Source organism: Catharus ustulatus, chromosome 3 (assembly GCF_009819885.2).
Source record: "Catharus ustulatus isolate bCatUst1 chromosome 3, bCatUst1.pri.v2, whole genome shotgun sequence".
Taxonomy (NCBI): domain Eukaryota; kingdom Metazoa; phylum Chordata; class Aves; order Passeriformes; family Turdidae; genus Catharus; species Catharus ustulatus.
The window spans coordinates 18,688,023-18,707,572 of record NC_046223.1 but is presented as its reverse complement, the minus strand read 5'-3'; the positions used below and the strand labels follow the sequence as shown (position 1 = coordinate 18,707,572).

Genomic DNA, 19,550 nt, shown 5'->3' with positions numbered 1-19,550 from the left:
AAAGGCCACAGCCACCCCATTTCATGAGCAGTCACAGCCAGGGGAGCCCATGCCCAGCCTGTGCCCAGCCCTGGGGCAGCAGAGGGCTGTGCTGGGCTCCCCCAGGCTGTGTGGGCAGAGCTGTCCCTCAGTCCCTATAGCAGAGCCTGTTCCCACGTGCCCTAGAGGCTGTCCCAGGCATCCTGTGCCATGGTTTGATGGCCGTGCAGGTATTTCACTAATGGGGGTGGCAGAGGGCCAAGCATTTGTTCTGCTGGGTGAGCAGGGGCCGCTCTCCTGCCCACAGGTCATCCAGAGTGCAGAGGAGAGCCCCTGCTCCAGCATTCCCAGACAGACAAGGGGCCAGCAGCCCTGGATGTGCTTCCCCAGGACATCCCTGCCATGCCAGGGGATGCAGCCATAGCAGGAAAGGAGCTGCAAGCAGGCCTGGAGCAGTGGCACAGCAGCTCAAACATCCCTGGAGAAAGGGAGTGGTCCAGGCCCAGGGAATTGGCTTTTTCCACTCAGACCTGCTCCTCCAGCAGGGGAGCCAAGGGGAACCTTGGCTCAAATGCACTGTGAGGGATAAAACACCAACCTCCTCCTGAGCCTCAGCACAGAGCAGCTGCCAGGCCAGGTGAGAGCAGTGACCATCACCCTGCAGCTGCTCCCTTAAAATAAACATGCATGAAGTCCAATACTGAGGAAAACACTAAACTCCTGAGAAGTGGAGGCTGAAATAAGGAATTACTCCTGCAAATCTGAGAACCAGCAAGCCCCACCAGTGTTGACTCCCTGATTAAAAGCTTAATGGTGGAGATAAAAGTAACAAGGGCTAGGAGAATTTATTATAGAGAACCAGTGTTGCCTTGTTTTTCCTCATTCCTTGCAACTTTCCTATTTTTAGCATAACTTTGCAGATGCAATAGCTATATGGCATGGCCACATCTGTATCTATACTAGTGCAAGTAAATTAATATATTTCTTTAGGCTAGTCTGATGTTTCAGTAAAACTTCTGCTGTCCAAGAGGCAGATATCCCAGATTTGGGATATCATTTCATGCTTTGCTTTATCTTCCAGTACATGGTGGTGGATGGAGCTGTGGAGTGAGTTTAGAAGTTTTATCTTTTAAAGCAAAGGACCCCAAAGTACAGAGCTGACATTTGTGACCTGCCCTCTGAACCCAGCTGGGGGTGCAAGCTGAGCACACCAGGGCCCGGGCAGGTACACTGCTGCCACAGAGCATGGGGCCAGCGTTAGCACAGGGACTCACACATCTCTGTGGTAAATAAAGCAGGGACCCAGCCCTAAAATCTGTCCCTTTGACAGCAGAGCCCTGACTGTGATGACCCTGCCCACTACAGTTACCAGCTGTAACTGCTGCTCTGAATCACAGCCTCTCATCTGTGACTGACAAAGCAAAGTACAAGGCAGAAAGTGCCAAAAGCCAGAAGGTGGGAAGGACAGCAAAGGGGATGGGCAAGGATAATTTCAGAAAGCAGAAAAGTGGCTTGATTAGCAAGTTGTTTTGAGCACACTGCTTATCCTTCTGGGATAGCAAAGCCATGAAAAACCATTCCTTGCTGTCTCCCATTAAAGTGCCTTGAAGAACCTGTTCTAACACTGGTCTTTCTCTGGGATGATTTTGCTTTTCTCGAAGGACCAGTGTATTCAGAGCTGAGCTTTGTCAAACTGCTGATGTTGTGGCACCTGGATTTAATGCCAGTCACTCCACAGTTCATTCCACAAAGAGTGGAATAAAAATTATCTTGTGAAAGAGAGCTGCCTGAAGTGAGCTGTGAGGAGCATAGCTTCTTTTTTTTTTTCTTTTTTTTCCCTTTTAACTGGGGAAAGGGGAATTTATGCATGGATGAGAACAGGTAAAATAGGGTTGCTGCTGTAATGACTTTGCTTTTCAATGCACTTGCACATTTTGTGTGAAATCAGGTTGCAGCATACCCAGACTATGGACTATGGTACACTGAACTTCTTGCAGCCCAGCACCTGCTCTGCTCTCTCTGAAGAGAATTCTGCTTCTCAGGTGAACTCTGGGACCAAACTGTGCACATCCTGGCCTCAGCTCCAGGATAAGCTACTTACCAGCAACAGGTAAGCATGAAAGGAGATTTTGGCTGCCACAAACCTCAGCAAAACTTGCCTTTTTCCCTCTTTGTCCTTTCTTTTCTTCTTGCTCAGTCTAAACCATGCATAGTCCTGTCTCTTGCCCTCCAGGTGAGGGATTCCAGGACTCTCTTGGAGGTTTTAGCCGCCCACACCCAACCCCTTCTGCTACCCCCTTGAAACCCAAAGAGCTGATGCAGCTCAAGCTGTGCTCTTCCAGTATTGAGAGATGGCCCTATCCAGGGAGCCAGTGACATTCCTGGGCAGAGCCTCTGACCACAGTGAAAGCATGGTACATGAGAGAGAAGATGACAAGCTTATCTCAGCTCAAGAGCCGTACACAGCAATGCCAAGGTTTGCAAATTAATAAAAAGCCAACAGCATTACAGATAAATGTATTTTAATCAGGATTAAATACTATCTCAAGGTATCTTGAAATCGCACTTGTACTGTACTATCAACAGCCAGAGGCAATAAAAAAAAGTCTGAAAACGTAGAAGTTCTAGCATCCAACACATGACAGTAAGTGCTGCCATTTAAAGCGACAAACACCGCTCCCAAGAACAGATATTCTTAGAGGAAAAAGTGTAACATTTTTGTATGGACCAAAAAAAAAAAAAAAAAAAAAGTAATTTGAAGACCAGAAGAAATATATTAGTGCCTGCCTTTTTAAAAGGATTTTTTTGTTGTTTTTCTTTTTTTTTTACATTAAATACAGTTTTCTTTAAAAGCAAGGTACTTTCTAAATTCATGGTTTATATACTGTATGTACACAAGAGCAGAACATTGTACAGTGTTTTTGGATGAAGCAGCACTAACTAGCTGTAAGCTGGTACGGTGTTGCTGACCCAAAAAGCAAGATGACAAGTTAAGCACTCTAGGAGAAGTATCTCCATGGTTGGTATGAGAAAAGTAAAGTATCATGTATGTACAAACTGACCATTCAAACAAACCCTGCCAACTCAACACCATTTGCCATGGAACTGCACATGCTGCAGCTGATCAATGGAAGCCTGACTGCAAGAGCTGGGTGAGACCCAAAGCAACCATTTCCTCTCAGTAACAAGGTGCATCACCCATGCACAGAGCACTTGCACAAGTCATTATTGCAACATGGCACCCCTGGGCTCGGGGGGAGTGGATTCTCACTGCAGCCTCAAGCCAAGGAGACACCTGCACTGTTTTTTTAACTATACAAAATACAAAATGCCCCAACCAAACCATAAGAAATTGAGATTAAAGCTACGTTAAGTATCTGTATGTGCACCTGGCCTTTCTGCCCACAGCTACGAATTAAAGCAGAAAGTTTGCACCCCACTATCACCAGTTCAGACTAAAATGGAGTGGCAGTGATTTCCACCATTAGTGCAACGTTAACTCCTATACTCTATCAAAGTGACTGACTGCTCTCCAGATGCACATGCGTATTCAGGTCTTACAAAACTGGTTTCAAGATTGTAGCCTTTTTTATTTAGTCTACCCCATTAAAAACCCCATAAAACTCAGGAGTAGTCTGTGTCCTGTTTGAAGTCAATTGCATTAAAATATGACTTATTCTAGGGTTAGCAGTGGGGCAGAGATTAAGGTTCTTCTTATAACAAGTTCTTTTGAACATCATTCAGCTTACACCTTCAGAAGAGGTTACTTGCTGTACTTTCAGAACGTTTTTCATCCTTGTCTTACACACTACACTGGTTTAAGGAACTGAATGTTTCTTCTTTGATGAGGACAGAAGTGAGACAACTTGTTTCTAAACTGCGTAAACTTAAAGTTTCAAGTTTTAATGGTGTAAAAAAACTGACATTCAATTACAGTTAAGAGAAACTTGCTACACAGCAAACTGCATCCAAATCTACCAGTTACTGATGGGACCTTTAAATTAACCATCAACGAGTTAATCAAGGCATCCAGACCTGGAAACATCAGATCACCCAGCCAGTGAGCCAGCAACTCCCTCCCCCTTTTTCATGAGGCTTTAACAAGTGCAATTGATGTGACCTCAGCACTGGAGCCAACAACTCCAATCCCCAAAAAGGTTAAGGGAGATCCTGTGTTAAGCCCAATGCAATATGCATTAGTGTCATGGAGCAGGAAGATCCCAGTGTCTACTTGTTAAAAGTTCACACAAACCATATAGATATAGACAGGATGAAACACAGACTCAAAAGGATCCATTATGCTTGAAGAAAATTCCAAATAAAATGACATCTTCTGCACAGCCCAGCCTCAGACACAGCCACACCTTTATCTAGTATAATAAACTCTGTAGTAAACTGTTTTTGACCTCCATAGAGAGTAGGAGTTGTCAAATTTAAGAAGATAAACTCCTCTCCCTGGGTACTGGTGGCTGCCAGCATACACTTCTTCGTGACAGTCTCGTCTGTACACAGGCACTATTTCATCTAGCTGAGGCTTGTTGGCATTCTTTTTGGCTTTTTCTTCGCTGCTAGTATTTTCTGAAAGGGAAAAAAAGAGGTGTCAGTGAACATGGGTGGATGCTTTATGAGAGAAAGTCAGAGTAATCTCTAGGGGACAAAGCCCTCTTTGTTAGTTTAGGAATGAGAGAAGTCACAGAGGGATTCATACCAAGGCTGGGGCTGAAGCACTCAGAAGCAGGAGGAACAGCAAGCAAGCTCACTTTACCATTATTTTACCAGTTTGATATTAAAACTCACCACACCTATCTCCCCAGCACAGCCAGGTCCGTTTGTGGAGATGCCAAACTCTAGTTTTCAGTAAGACAATCACCCACCACTGACAGCCACTGGTGAGACATACTGCCAGCACAGATCACCTAGTGGTGATTCCAGGAACGCCACTGCTTCCTAGGTCAGGGAGCCCCTTCCAAGCAGATCACATGCTCATTTCAAAACATTTTTGTGATAGCATGCTAGACTCCTCCACAGGCAAAGGCTGTGACCTCTGTCTCAGCCCACCACCAGGACTTGCTCTCTGAAGCTGTTTTGCTGCAGCCTCAAGGAATCTTCCTCCCTAAAAACATCTCTTGACCAGCAGGACAGCATTTTTCCTAAGGTTTCAGAGTGCAGATCCACCGTGCTCTGTTGCAGCACAGGTTTCAGTTTAGTTTACTGAATAGCTGACTTAGGAAAAGGATTTCCCCAGCCTCAGCTGTTTTAACCTGTCTGTGATCCAAGGAGGGGACTGAAGTTACTTGCAGAACTGCAGATCCTATTCAAAATTGAAAGCACGACTCTAGCCAGATGGAAGCCAGGGAAAGCCAGGGAAAGCAGGAGATTACACAAGACCATCAGTGGGGTTTTCCCTCACAGCAAACTCTCACAGTTTACACACATTAGCATGCTTACCTTCCTCTTCCTCCTCATCATCACTGGACTCGCTGACATGCACACTGACAGCAGTATTAGGGGAGTCTGTCCATTCAAAATACACCCCAAAACCAATGTCATAATTGTCTGTAGCAAACTCCCAGAAGAGATAAGAGCCCTCTTCATGAGTTGGTACTCTGACTGTAACCACTTCTCCTCGGCCCACTGTGATCACAGAGTCTGCATCCTGACGGATTTTTTCCTTGAAGTCTTTTATCTGGGGTCGTGTCCACATGGATGGGGCAGCGATCACTGGGACAGAATCTGGGGAGAGGGGAGCAAATACTCCAGTAAGGCTTTGTTTCAGTTATTTATGCTGCATACATAAGAGTGCCTTAGGAGCACTTGAGGTTCTGGATCCCATCAGCTTTGCTGAAATGCTTTTGCTGCTTCCTCTTTGCCTCCCCTCCCAAAGCTGAGCATTGCCTATGCAGTATTACTCTCCCATGAGAGACAGCAGCCCCAGGAATCAAACTTAGCTTTTCCATAGCCAAATGAAGCCAAACAAAGAACCACAGTAACCCTACTTAAGATACATGAATCCTAAGAAAGTCTTTCGCTATTTATATTTAATTAAGAAATTCAGCTAGTCCCACCTTTTGGTCCATTCTCCAGTGCTTCTTCCAAAACCTCAGGATCCAACTCTTTTTCAGGGCTGTCTGCATGTGCACTGGCCTGCCCATTGATGGATGGAGTGTCCCCTGGGGCAGGGGTGGCCACCTTTGATGCAGTAGTCAGTGGTGTCCCTGTCACTGCCACCACTGCATCCTGCTGCTTCTGTAAGGCTGCCTAAAACAACAGGAATTTAAGTCAAGTACAATCAAACCCTCACAAGGTGCCGGTTTTACACCTTCCAGCAGAAGGTATAAAGACAATTTAAAGAAAAAAACTCCCCTTTCACCCTGCAAGGGGGCTTGACCCAAAAGACCAGAAGCAGCACATATTAACCAGTTACATCTGCTCACTCCCAAGTGATGTGACGTCACTTGGGTCTAGGCTGGTGGATACAACCTGAACAAAAAATTTCAACTTTCAAATTAATTACAGTACACACAAACTCTTGCACTTAACTATGGAAGTTTTTCATTCCTAGAACATTTCTATCAAAGTTGGAAGTGTGATTTTTTTTTTTTTTTTTTTTTTTCTGGCTGGAAGGGTTCCATTCAGCCTGAGCTCATCCAGGTCTAAAAAGAGCTGACTATTGAAGGTCTATACTTGCCAATTTATGAGTTAAACAGAGCAACCTCCCTGTCCCTCATTATCTGTCCAGAGAGACAACACAGGCCTTTTTGTAGGGACAGGGAAAAGATCTAAGTGACAGTGCCACTTTAAAGGATAACCTAATAATCACTAGATTTTGATGAGCAAATGGAATATAGGTATTCTGCAGGAATATGAAGACAATATAGAAAAATATCAGTTAAGATTTCAAATTTTAGCAATTGCACAGATGCTGTCCAGATTTCACTGTCTACTACAGCAGTTTTGTGCAGAGATAAAGGGGTGTGACCTTTTCTACAAAACTATTGCACCAGCCTTTCCAAGATTCATTGCATCAGAAGCTGATGATCTGTAAGCAGAACAGCACTTTCTAACTGCACTAACAGATCCCATGCAGGTGACTCACAGGCATCCAAATAAAGTATTCCTCAGAAGTGTTACAAAAACTACATTGGGGAAGCCCAAAAAGTAATTATAACAGGGCAGAAAGCATCTGCATTTCTGACACCACTTCAGCTCCATCATGGTTTGGCTTAGAAGGGAGCTGTAAAGATCATCTAGTTCCACACCCCTGCCTTGGGAATGGGCACCTTCCACTAGACCAGGCTGCTCCAAGCTCCATCAAACCTGTCCATGAACATTTCCTGGGATGGGGCTTCCACAGCTTCTCTGGGCAATCTGTGCCAGTGTCTGATCACTCTCACTGTTAAAAAAAAAAAGTCTTCCTTATGTTCAATCTACACCTACACTCTCACAGGGGAAAACCTTTGCACCTCGTCTTGTCACTACAGGCCCTGGTAAAAGGTCTTTCTTCATCTTTCTTATAAACCCCCTTTAGGTACTGAAAGGCTGCAGTGAGGTTTCTCCAGAGCCTGCTCTTCTCCAGGCTGCACAGCTCCAGCTCTCTCAGCCTGCTCTCATAGCAGAGGTGCTCCAGCTCTCTGAACATCTTCATGGCCTCCTCTGGACTGGCTCCAACAACTCCACATCCTTATGCTGGGGACCCCAGAGCTGGGTGCAGCACTGCAGGTGGGGTGTCATGAGAGCAGAGCAGAGGGGGAGAATCACCTCTCTCCCTCAACTTTCTGGCCACACTTGTTTTCATGCATCCCAGGATACAACAGACTTCCTGAGCTGTGAAAGTCCATTGCCAGCTCATATCCAGTTTCACTCACCAGTCCAGCTCTGTGGGACAGCTCTCAACCCATTCACCCCCAAGACTGTACTGGGACTGGGGAGTGCCCTGACTTGACCCACTGCAGGGGCCTTGTTGAACTTCATGAGGTTCACATGGCCCCTTCCTTGCACATTTCTTTACTGAGGGCATCAGTCTCCACAAAATACAAATTACTTAACAGGAAATTAGTTACTGAACTTTAGGTCTCTAGCTCAAGAACAGACCTTGGGCTGGCAGCTACAGTCTGTCCTCCCACCAAATCATGAACAGCTTATTGCAGGCAAGCAACTTCATCAGGTATTAGCACTTATGAAGTCAGACAATAGGTGCAAAAGGAGAGAGAAGCCAGCAGTGCTCAGGCTGGCAGGGAGAAGCAACCTCCAACCCAGCAGTGATGCTACAGTGCTGCATATGCATGCTCAGCTAGAAACACAGGGCTGCCCACAGCCTGCTGCTCTGCACAGATCTTCAGGAGAGTCACCTGAAGAGGTCTGTTCGTGTTCAGATGCACTGTATGTCATTAAATCACACACACAGACATCATCAATGCTGCAGCAGAGTGGTTCACATTTCATCTCTAATAATAATATTGAACCAAGTCATTAGTAAAGACTGCTTAGAGTTTTCTTAATTAACAGCTGCTTCAGAGAACTACTCCAGAAGATGAAACAAATAAAGGGGCTTTGGCATTTGAATCTGAAGCAGCATTAGTCACTAGCATGGTAGCTCTCTCTCCCTGTGGCAATTATCTTTTCAAGGAGATAACAGCAGACAAATTAATGGATCCCAGTGACAGCCTGGGTCACAAAGCCCACGCTCCCAGAGACAGCCTGGGACACAAAGCCCAGGTTCCCTAGGCATACCTGCTGCTGTGCAAGCTGGACCTGGTAGAGCTGCTGCATGTACTGCTGGTAGTGCTGCTCCTGAAGCTGCCGGATGAGGATCTGCTGCTGCTCGTAGTTGCCGGGATACTGCTGGGCCGCGTACTGCTGGAACTGCACGGCTGTCTGCGAGTTCAGCGCTGCCATGATCTGCTGCCTGCAGGGGAGCACAGCACGGCCTCACCAACACCTCAGGGCACTGGGGAGCCCTGCACTGAACTGCCCTTGAGGCCACTTGTGTCACTTAATTCTACTCTGCAAAACCCAATTTAAATAAATCTACGGAATGGACCAGAACCCAGAGTTAATGCAGACGTCAGTTTTGCCTAAAAATACACTGAGAACATGAAGAAGGGAGCAACGTTTTCTACCCAGTGTCTGGAAACATTAAATGTTAGAAGAACAAGAGTTTTTACATAATTCTCAATCTGTAGCCTGAGAAAGAGGTAGCACTACACAAAACCCATGTGATTAAATTTCTCAAACAAGCAAAGGAAAAAAGCCCACATATGCTTTCTCCAGAAACCATCCTTCCAGCAGACCTTCTATAAGCATTGGTAGGAACAAACCTGCTGTGGCACAGCACACCAATGCATTTTGGTGAATCTAAGAAAAAGACACTGCATAACTATCTTAGTTTTCCTGGTTAGCATGCAAACAAATACGAAAAACATGACTGACAGCGGCCTAATTCAGAAGCAAACAAAAAAAAAAAGCTGCCAGATGGGGCATCTGCATCTCCAGTAAACTCAACTGCTGAAACTTCAGGAGGAACACATGGGTTACATATGCACAAGCTGTTTTCCTCCTCTCTCTAAAGAACTAACAGAAATTCTATGGCTAAATGACAAGATACATCCAGGGCCTGTCTCATGTTACGTCCATCAGTGACCAGATATCAATGTTTCAGAGGAATGAAGAAGTATCACACAATTGCAAGAAAAATTCTTTCTTTCTCACTCTTCTTCCATTCCCTAAAATCAGGTTCTAAAGCATCAGTATTGGACTGGTTTAATATTCCAAAGAGCAGGATTTATTGCTTTTCAGCAAACTATGACCAATTTAGATACACTTGGTATCTGCATTCCTTTTCTGTCTAAACTCTTTATCTCTGTAATCTGCTATGACCACTTAATACACAACTCCATTCATGTGAAAGACCCCATCAACTTCAAGGCATACCACACTTCTTGTTACTTAGCACTGTGAAACACTTTCCATGGTATATATAAATTTATGCCTGTCTCTTACACTCCTCTGGCTCTCACCACATTAAACAAGCAGCAAAACTTGTGAATGATTTGCTCCCTTCTCAAAACCACTAAATAACAAGCAACAGGATCTACCTCAGAGACACCCCCTGCAAAGACATTTTTATGGTGGAAAATAGTTGCTGACTGATGTGGAACAGCTTTACTATTCTCTTAAATATTACATGTGTGGGAACAATGAAATACATTAGACCTGCACATTCTAAGCATACAATTGTCTCAAATGTAAGGTAGTTATTTTCTTTTAAGTGTTGTTTCCACTACTCACTTCTGTTGTTCCATCCGAAGGCGTTCCTCCTCTATTCTCCTCCTCTCCTCTTCCTCCCTTCTCAGTCTTTCCTCTTCTTCTTGCCTACGTTTTTCTTCTTCCTTTTGTAACCGTTCCCGCTCCTCCTCTTCACGCCGCCTTCGCTCTTCCTCTTCTCTTCTGCAACATCCACTCAATAAGCCATTTCAGCATTCCTACAATCCTAGGATGAGTTATTTTCCACATGCTGTAACCTGCCTTTTGCCTGCCCAGTGAGGCTCTTTGTCTGGTATCCTCCAGACAAAATCCAGGTTATCTCCTCACACTTAAACTGGTCTGGAGAAGTGTCTTACTGGACACATAAAAAAAACCATTGCAGAATTTTACTGCACTCAGCAGCATTTACAATTTGATATTCATGCTAACCTGTTACTATGCTACCTGTATAGCAGAAAAAAATGCCTGGAAGCTTTAAACACATCTTCCATGTTCAATAATGATGTGGATACTACGGTTTAATAATCACACCTGGAAGCAATAAGAGCCTTTGTCAAGCTCGAACCCATATTAGAAGAGAAGTTTAAAACTGACAATTTAATATTCTCTGTATATTTAGTCCACAGACATCAGGACAGACATTTAGTGAAGTATTTCTTCTTAACCAGATGACAGTATCAGCAAAATCTGGAAAGCTCTTACACAACCACCCATTACTGGCAAAGTAAAAAGGCTTAAAGACATTAAATGGTACCACAGCCACTTACACTTCAAGCATTTCCCTTCCCAAGACAACCCCAATCTAAGCTAGTTGTGATACTGTCCACAGGTCAAGAGTTACACACTCCATAGATGCCAACACCAAAGCACCCAAATGTTACCTTTTCTTTTCTTGCTCTTCTTTCTCTATCTTGTGGGAAGTGACATACGTTGAGAACAAGTGGCAGCACCTATGTAGGAGCTTCACAAATTCTGTCATAGCTTTTTGCTTTGACATGTTTCCAAGGGCAGCCCATTCCTTCCTGAGAGAGAGAGAATTCAGCTAAAATAACACTCAACTCTTTCCAAGCCAGTAGTGAGCGCTGATAACCCAGCAAAGAACAAAAAGCTGGAAGACCAGAAACCAAACATTATCATTTGCAGTTTCAGAGAATCAACAACTTCTTCCCAAAGACAGTACAATGTTCTCTTCTGCCTGCACAATGTTATCTTTTCTTCTATCTTTCAAATAGACATAACTCAGTTCTTACATGAAATTTCTTATATCCCATCAACCCTACTTTGAATTCTGAACAGTGTCCAAAAACTTCTCAGCTACAAGTGAACCTGAAGTATATTTTAACCTCCTTCCATCCTAGGTTATGGAAAAACAGTATACATTTTCCTGAATGAACAAACATGGTAACAACTACTGATTACAGCACTTCAGTTATTTGAAAGAAACAGCCTTGTTCTTCCTAAGAAAAGCTGCATCCTTTTGTGCAAAAGCAGTGCCCTGGGTCCACCTTGGAGAAGCCACTGCTGTGTTGCACATTGCCTTCACTCTAGAATACTAAAAAGAGCAACAATGAACATGAGAAGTGCAGCCTGAGCTGCAAGGAACACAAGAGACATACCTGAGACTTCCCAGGTCTCATAAAAAATTTACTCAGAGTTTGAATGCATCAGGTTTTAATCTTCTGACTTCAGAAATTATCTTTGGTGCTAGGACAAGCTGTGGTGAATGCTTCTACCAATGGCAAAAGGCTTGGCCTGCTGTAACCATGGTGTGGAGTTCAGATGAGACATGGGCCTGCACATTAATGCATCTTACACTGCTACAAGAAACTGGACTGTCAGCAGAGCAGCTTCTAGTTCGATTGAAAAAAAGAAAACCCAATAATCTTCTGTTAGTTCCTGTACTGAACTGTGACTCACATTTCTAAGATGCATTTGAAGAGGCCACTTTTCACTTTCCACTAGCACAGACACTTGAGATAACCCACATACTTGTAGAAATGGGATGATGTTATCTTCTCACAGGAAAAGCAGAGTTAAGACCAACGAAAGCACCAGCCCCTTTACCTTCTATCATTCCCCAGCACATCAAAGAATCCAACTTCAGGGCAAGTGTCAGGGTTGTAAGGTCCCAGCAGAACCTGCTTGTGCAGTGCCACAAGTTTGAGCTTTTCTTCATATGTTGGATGAAAGGCTTTGCCATCTTTTTCTGTAGGGAAAAATAATAAAGAAATGTTCACTGTTGTGATTAATTAAGCACAGAATATGAATGAGGATGTTGCATAACCATTACCATGATTTCCACCATGAAAAAAAGAGAAAAAAAGTCAAGTCACAAAGGTTAGACAAATTAAGTCAGTTCCACTTAAATAAAATATAGATCTGTCCAGAAAAAACACATCTACTTCAGTTAATGAAAACTTCAGTGTGCAATGCTCTGCATCCCACTATCTACAGCCAGTCTTAGCAAGTCAGTTATCACATAAATATTTACATTAATTTGTTGAACATCACACCATATGGATCTATATCTCCAAAATATTTTAAAACCTTAACTGAATTCAAATGTGTCTGCCAAGTTCTACTCTGGTGCACACAGGAAGGATTTTCCACAAACAAAGACATGATGTTAACTTTATAAACTGCTCTCCTTTCATGCTCTTGACATTGATGAAAGCAGAACAACCAAGGTTGAAGGCAAGGAGAACTGCAGAGAGGAAAAATTAAGAGTCAAGGAGAGTTTTCCTTCAGGGAATACAATTGCAGCCCTTGGTCAAGGCAGCTGGAATAGCCCCTCACAGTGAAAAGCCTTGCAGCTGCTCCATCAGCATGAACACAGGCAGTGAACTCTCACACTAAGAAATCAACATAAGCCTGAACATGTTCCAGTGGCTCCACAGGAACATCTTCAGAAGCATTCCCAGTTAGATCCCACCATGCTTTTACTGGTAAGAAGATACTTGCATTGATTTAAAATGATATATGAATTAGTCAGCTAGGACTTACCTCAACACATTTCAATTGTCAAAACAAATCAAACAAACAGCCTGCATGTGACTACACTGCTCATATAGCAGAAGACATTTTTCTTGAACAGTAAAACAAATAAATAAGCACCATCTCCTTTTGGAAGGAGAAATGACTACTACCTATTACCAGAGGTAAAAGATAGTCCCTTCCCATGACTGCAATGCTCTCCATGTAACTGGGAGCTGGAGACAAAGCTGCCACTCATTCTCCGTTCTCCTTTGGAGCAAGTTGTTTACAGACTCAAACTGAACAGTCCACACCTAAATTTCAGGCTGACACATACTGCAAAATTGCTTGGCTGGCACTTGGGAACAGTTATTCATAGGGAAATAAGCGTATCTTACAACGAGAGAGGAAGGAAAATACACCTACTACAGCTTATTGAGAAACTCAGAGTAAATACTTCTGGAAATGATAAACAATCCCAGTGAGAAAGTGCTTGCAGGTCACAGCAAGACACTATTTTTGACAGAGAAAAATCGTTGTACATTGCTGGACTTACTCAGCTGAAACATCACAAGGAACTACTACATGCATGCCATTTGTTTTGAGCCACAATCAAATAATTAGGAAGGCAAATATTTAATTACTTATTATCCATTCCTAGAAGTCCACATCACTCTTGCAGAATCTCAAGTATTTGCTCTTGTCCCAGTGTCACACAACCTTGCAGCAAATATAACTGCCAGCTTCAAAAACAGAAGACTTTCTCCACAAAAATATCTACTTCCAAAAATATCTGGTGGGGTAGGAAAGGGGGGGGGACAGATGTAAAAACTGAACCAGAGTTTACTCAGTGTATACAATGAAAGGACAAGAGGCAGTTGATACAAACTAAAGTATAGGAAATGGCACTTGAGCTTTTTTGTGGAGTTTTGTTTTGTTTGTTTGCGGTTCTTTTATGCTGTTGTTTTTGTTTTTTTAACTGGGAGTGATTGAGCACTGGAACAGGTTGCCCTGAGAAGTTTTTAAGCTTCCACCCAAACAGTGTCAGTGCCATGAAGCCTGCACTGCAAAGGAGAGCTAAGCTAACTAAACCTGACAATCCTCAGCAGACCCTTCCCACCCCAAGTCTGTGATCCCTAAGGGATGCCAATCACCACATTCTGGTAAGCTTTCAGCTCCTGCTCTCAGGCCTTCCAAAGAGCCCCGCTGGCTTTTCCTCAACTCTTCACACTTTACACTCAACTCAGAATTTACTTATTAGGCAACAAGCACTTCCATTAGCCTCAATAAACAGCACTACTTCGAAATAATACTTAATATCCTGGGGCAGTGTGCTACAAAGCAAGTCAATTGACAAAGGCACTGCAGTGAAATTCTGCCAGTATGATTCTCAGGGGGGTCTCTATAGCACAGTTCACTTTTCACAACCTGTGTGCCTACATCTGTCTGGCAGAACACACAGCTATCTGCTGTACTAAACTGCTACCTAAGCCAGATAACATCATCAGTATTTGAACTCACTCCTGAAGAGAGCTAAAGTGAAAAAATCTTTATTTCCCATGCAATCCACAGCACATCTGCATTTTCAGAGAACAGAGAAGTCAGACCTCATGCCCTAATTACCGAGAAGCCAAAATCTGCATTTACAAAGAATGGTGACCCAAGGGAAGAACAACAAACAAGCCAGAGAGGGTAAAAGAGGAGAAAAATACAAGACAAGCTTCCAATGACTTGTAGATAATGTAGCTTAGAAGCAAATTACCAGAAAAACACTTTCAGCCAGTTAGACAGTGTAGTTAAGTTTCATACTATTTCCCAGTTGAACTCTACAGCACAAACCACACTGTACAATCACCCCAAAGATCAGGAATTGTTGGTGTTGAACTGAACCAGAGGACCTGAATTCATCTGCAGTCAAATATGCCAAAAAGAGCATTAGTGTGTCTAGACAAGCAGAAGTGCCAAATGTATCCAAGCATCCGTGAACGCGCCATTTAAGCAGGCATTACCCACACACCTCATACAGCTGTCGGGAAGTGGAAGAACATCAAAGAGCTCCAGGGAACACACTCAGAAATCCAAAGGACGTGCACAGCAGCAATACAGCAACGGTACAACCTTCCCTACATCACTGGTATCCCTGACCCAACAAGGCCAGGAAGATGTTCAGTTTTCAACCATAATTCCGGATTTTTTCCTGTGTTTAGAAACACGGCATAACATGCTGCACCTTCCACTCCAACTTCACCTACTGCATCCACTCCAAATGCCCAATTCCACCGGGATAGCATTCAGTTGAGTCATCTAGAAAACAATTTGTGAAGAGTGATTTTTCACTTCATAGCTTTTAAAAGCAGAAGTCACATATGTTAATTCCATTCATTTGCAATGTCTTAATGAGCGAGACCAAAACTGAGAAGTGTGAGGACTGAACTGCTGCCTGCAGAGCACAGTTCACCCTTACACTCCTAATCCTCCTCTCCTGAAAGTGTGTTCTGCATCAACAGAACTACTGACTGGCCCTTCCAATTAAATATGATCAAAGCTCAACTTCACAAATGTAGATACATTACAGGAGTTTTCATATTCTTGACAACAAGCGCCTACTTATAAATTACAATCATTCCATCAAATTAGTGCTCAAAAAAAGAGGTCAAACTATTAATTGAGAATGATGTTCTGCTGAGGTTGAAGATGCATTCTTGTTAGGATAAGAGGAAATAACTTAGAGCAGTCAAAGAAAATTAGAGTACTTAACATTCCAGGAGAGCTTTTAGATACCAAAATGATACGGTTTGAGTACTGTCTGCTCAGATGTGCTGCACTGCAAATCACTTTAGACAGTGCATGAACACTTCAGGGACCGCCATATATTGAAGGTTGGGTGCAATGGTATTTCAATGACAGGATGTGGAAAACAACCAAGCCAGGCTGATCCTGGGAGAGATTTGCTGGCAGAACTTTGCAAGCCACCCTCTCCTGCTTCAGGACAGAGCTTGAACAGGTTACCCTCACTGGCATAACCATCAGAGAAACTTTTATTGTGCCAGATGATCCAGGGCTCACAATTACAGGCAGTCCTAGAGACAAAGAAACTGCTCCCCACTGTACACTGGATCCAGCACAGTGGAGCAGCTTCTTAATGGCAGCCAAAATGCTGTTTGACCTGCACTAGGCTTAACAGAGCAGGAAAGGAAGGGAAAGAGTGCATAAGGGAAAGAAGGCTCTTGTTTCCCACGGAAAAATGGACTGGAACACTGTTAGCATCTATTTTCTATGCCTCTGTTATTCTGAAAAGCTCTCTTCATAAGCCATTAAGAATGTGAAAAGAAAAAAAAAAGACCGTGCACATCTCCTGCACAGCCTAAAGCCTGACAGTTGAAGTGACCCAGAGTCATGCATTTTAGATCTGCTGTAGATTTGTCTTTATCAGAGAGAGAATAAAGCAGCTTTTGAGTCTCTTTAATATCCCAGCCTAGTTTCCGTTGTGTTTTGCACATGGTTTATACACACACACTCTCACCCTGTCTTGTCTCTGAGCAATTCTGTTGCCTGCAACATGCCACCACTGACAAGTGTTAGCAGTCATTGTAATAAGCAAACTTGAACTATTTTGATCAGATTAAACTTCTCTTGGACAAAAATACACCAAGAGTTACAGACAGGCTGTACACTGAAGTAGAAAAAAAGATGCTTAACTACCAGCAGTTTTTAGAAGAATGATCAGAAACGAGGTCTCAGCACTGACCTGTTAACATGGACCACCCTTCAGACAGATCTATTGCTTCTTGGAGCACAGGAGGAATCCCTATTTGCTCCTTGGCATGCACAGGGCTGCTAACCAAGCGTGCCCACTCCCACAGTTGTTCTGACAGCATGAAAATAATTTGGAAACGAGACCACTTATTTTTGGAGCTGTGCAGATATAGAACAAACTGGCAGAATCAGTAACCCAAGCATTACAAGCTCCTGTAGCTCCCCATCATATCTACAAATAAAAATCTTCATGTTATGTCACTTTTAGGAAAAAATCTACAGATGAAATGATAGGCAATATCATTGTGTGAGTTATTCCAGCCACAAGGATAGACAAACAAGGGTTTCACTGGAAAGACTGACAACACAATTGAACAGGGAAAATTATCATCTTATGAGCACAACCACGAGTTACAAGATATTGCAGAAGGCTTTAAAAAGGTGCAGAAGCTGAAACACGTTGATAGGAAGTTTTGATTAAAAAGAACAGCAACAAAAAAAACCCAAAAAACCCACAAACAAACATTGCTAAGACACCACAAAGCAAGGAATTGGAACCTACACACAAATAACACCCCAGAGACTTGATCATTAGAGAGGAGATAAAGCCAGGACATTAATTCTGTTAAAATGTGCGATAACAGATATGGGTTATTGCTACATAACAACCATACAGATAAAGTCATTCACAGCATAACTTTTGCACTGCAAACACGCTTTAGACTGTAAAAACAGGTTCCTGTAGAATATTCTACCCAAGACAGAAGACCATGACTGACCGAGACAAGGAATTTGCTAGTGCAGAGACATTTCTTTCTGCAGCATTAAGCACAACCAGAACTCTTTAAAGCAACTTCTTTTGCAGAAAGAAGAAAAAGACATTAAGTACAATGCTTCCACAACTTGATAACCTCTGATACAGGAGGAAAAAAAATATAAAATCTTATGGTCTCTTACGGTTTTTTTACAGCTTAATAAAATAACACCTCTGTATGTTAGCATGCTAACAAAATAACTACTTTGTGGAAGGGCATCAGAACAGAGTCAAAGAACCACGGCTAAAGAAAACTGCTTAGAGCCTTACATGCTCCTAACTACCAGGTGCAGGTCAGCCAGTGCGAAGAAAGACAACTTTGTCCTTCCAGCAATGTTTCCACCTGACAGCTGTGCTTGCCCTTAGAAGAGGCAGCCTCTCCGGGAGGTCACGTAAGAACTGATTGCCACAAGACTGACCTTTCCAAGTGCACAGCTTGTCTCCCCTAGCCCAGGCATGACGCTGGTCTCCCTGCTCCACCTGAAGCAGTGGCTACCTGAAAGCCACAGGAACGACGCACTGTGCCCAATGCAGTGAGCACAGCTCTTCCTTCAAACCCCACAGCCCACTTCCCCCTCCGGAGGAAACCAAGTGTGTCAAGACACACCTTCCCACAGAAGCATCCCAGCAAAACCACTCCAGCTCTACACCCTGGGTATTCCACAGCCGCCTGCTGGGGTGCTGCTGGCACACAGAATCACAGGATCAATGAGGTTGGAAAAGATCTGAGACCATCGAGTCCAGCTCGTGACCGAACACCACCGTGTCCACCAGACCGTGGCACTGAGTCTTTCCTCAAGCACCTCCAGGGACGGTGACTCCACCATCTCCCTGGGCAGCCCATTCCAATGTCCAGTCACCCTTTTTGTGCAGAAATTCTCCGCAATGTCCAACCTAAACCTCCCCCGGCACAGCCCACGGCTGTGTCCGCTCGCCCTGCAGCAGCGCAGCCGGCCCTGGAGCTGCAGGCTGAGGAGAGGGCCCGGCAGCTCTCTCCAGACCGGGCTGTCAGCAGGCGCGGCCCGGCTCTGGGCCAGGCTCCGAGCCCCCACGGAGCTCTCCCTTCCCGAGCCAGCGGCACGGAGCTCTGTCTCTCCCGTTTCTGCCCACTCCGGGCACCGCCACACCGGGCAGCCTCTGCTCCCGCCCCTCGCCCCGGCTCACGGCCGGCACCAGGAAAAGCGCATCCCACATCCCGCTGCTCGCCCCGGCACACCGAGCCCTCCTGGGGCCGCCCGCGGCTCTCGGGGGACCCGGAGCTCCGCCTGAGCCCCGCAGCCCGGCCCGGCGGGCGATGCCGCCCGGGGCTCCCCGGTGCCGGTGGCTGCCCCGGTTGCCGGGCTCACCTTTGAAGAAGCGCAGCGCCAGCCCGTAGAGCTCCTCCAGCGCGAAGCCCCAGCGCCGCTCCAGGCTCAGCGCCGCCTCCTCCGCCGCCTCGCCGCCGGCCTCCGCCGCGCCCGGGGAGCCGGGGCCCGCTCGGCCCCGCCCCGCCGCCGGCTCGCCCGGCGCCGGCCGCGCTTCGCAGGGCGGCACCTCGGCGGTGGGGCTCAGCGTCAGCCCGTCCACCGACACCTCGAGCCGGTCCGAGTTCAGCACCGCCGCCATCCTCCGCCGCCTCCCGCCCGCCCTCCGCCTCCTGCTCCGCTGCGGCGGCCACGTCCCGACTTCCCGTCCCCTCCGACCCGGATCTTCCGGGCCCGCCCCGCCCCGCCCCGCCCCGCCCCGCGGCTGCCGGGCCGCGGGCACGCCGGGGGTAGGGCTGGGG

The 19,550-nt window shown here is 45.1% G+C and overlaps 1 protein-coding gene across 1 annotated transcript; it reads right to left on the bottom strand.

Moving 5' to 3' along the window:
- Positions 1 to 2,484: 2,484 nt before the first annotated feature.
- On the bottom strand, positions 2,485 to 19,405 carry ACBD3 (acyl-CoA binding domain containing 3). The gene is made up of 8 exons (XM_033056213.1): positions 19,132 to 19,405; positions 12,307 to 12,448; positions 11,124 to 11,264; positions 10,267 to 10,425; positions 8,710 to 8,884; positions 6,045 to 6,237; positions 5,428 to 5,712; positions 2,485 to 4,557 (listed from the first exon to the last, which is right to left on the bottom strand). The coding sequence occupies exons 1-8, from the start codon at positions 19,388 to 19,390 to the stop codon at positions 4,346 to 4,348; spliced, it is 1,566 nt and encodes a 521-aa protein (XP_032912104.1). The 5' UTR covers positions 19,391 to 19,405; the 3' UTR covers positions 2,485 to 4,345.
- Between the last annotated feature and the right edge of the window lie 145 nt (positions 19,406 to 19,550).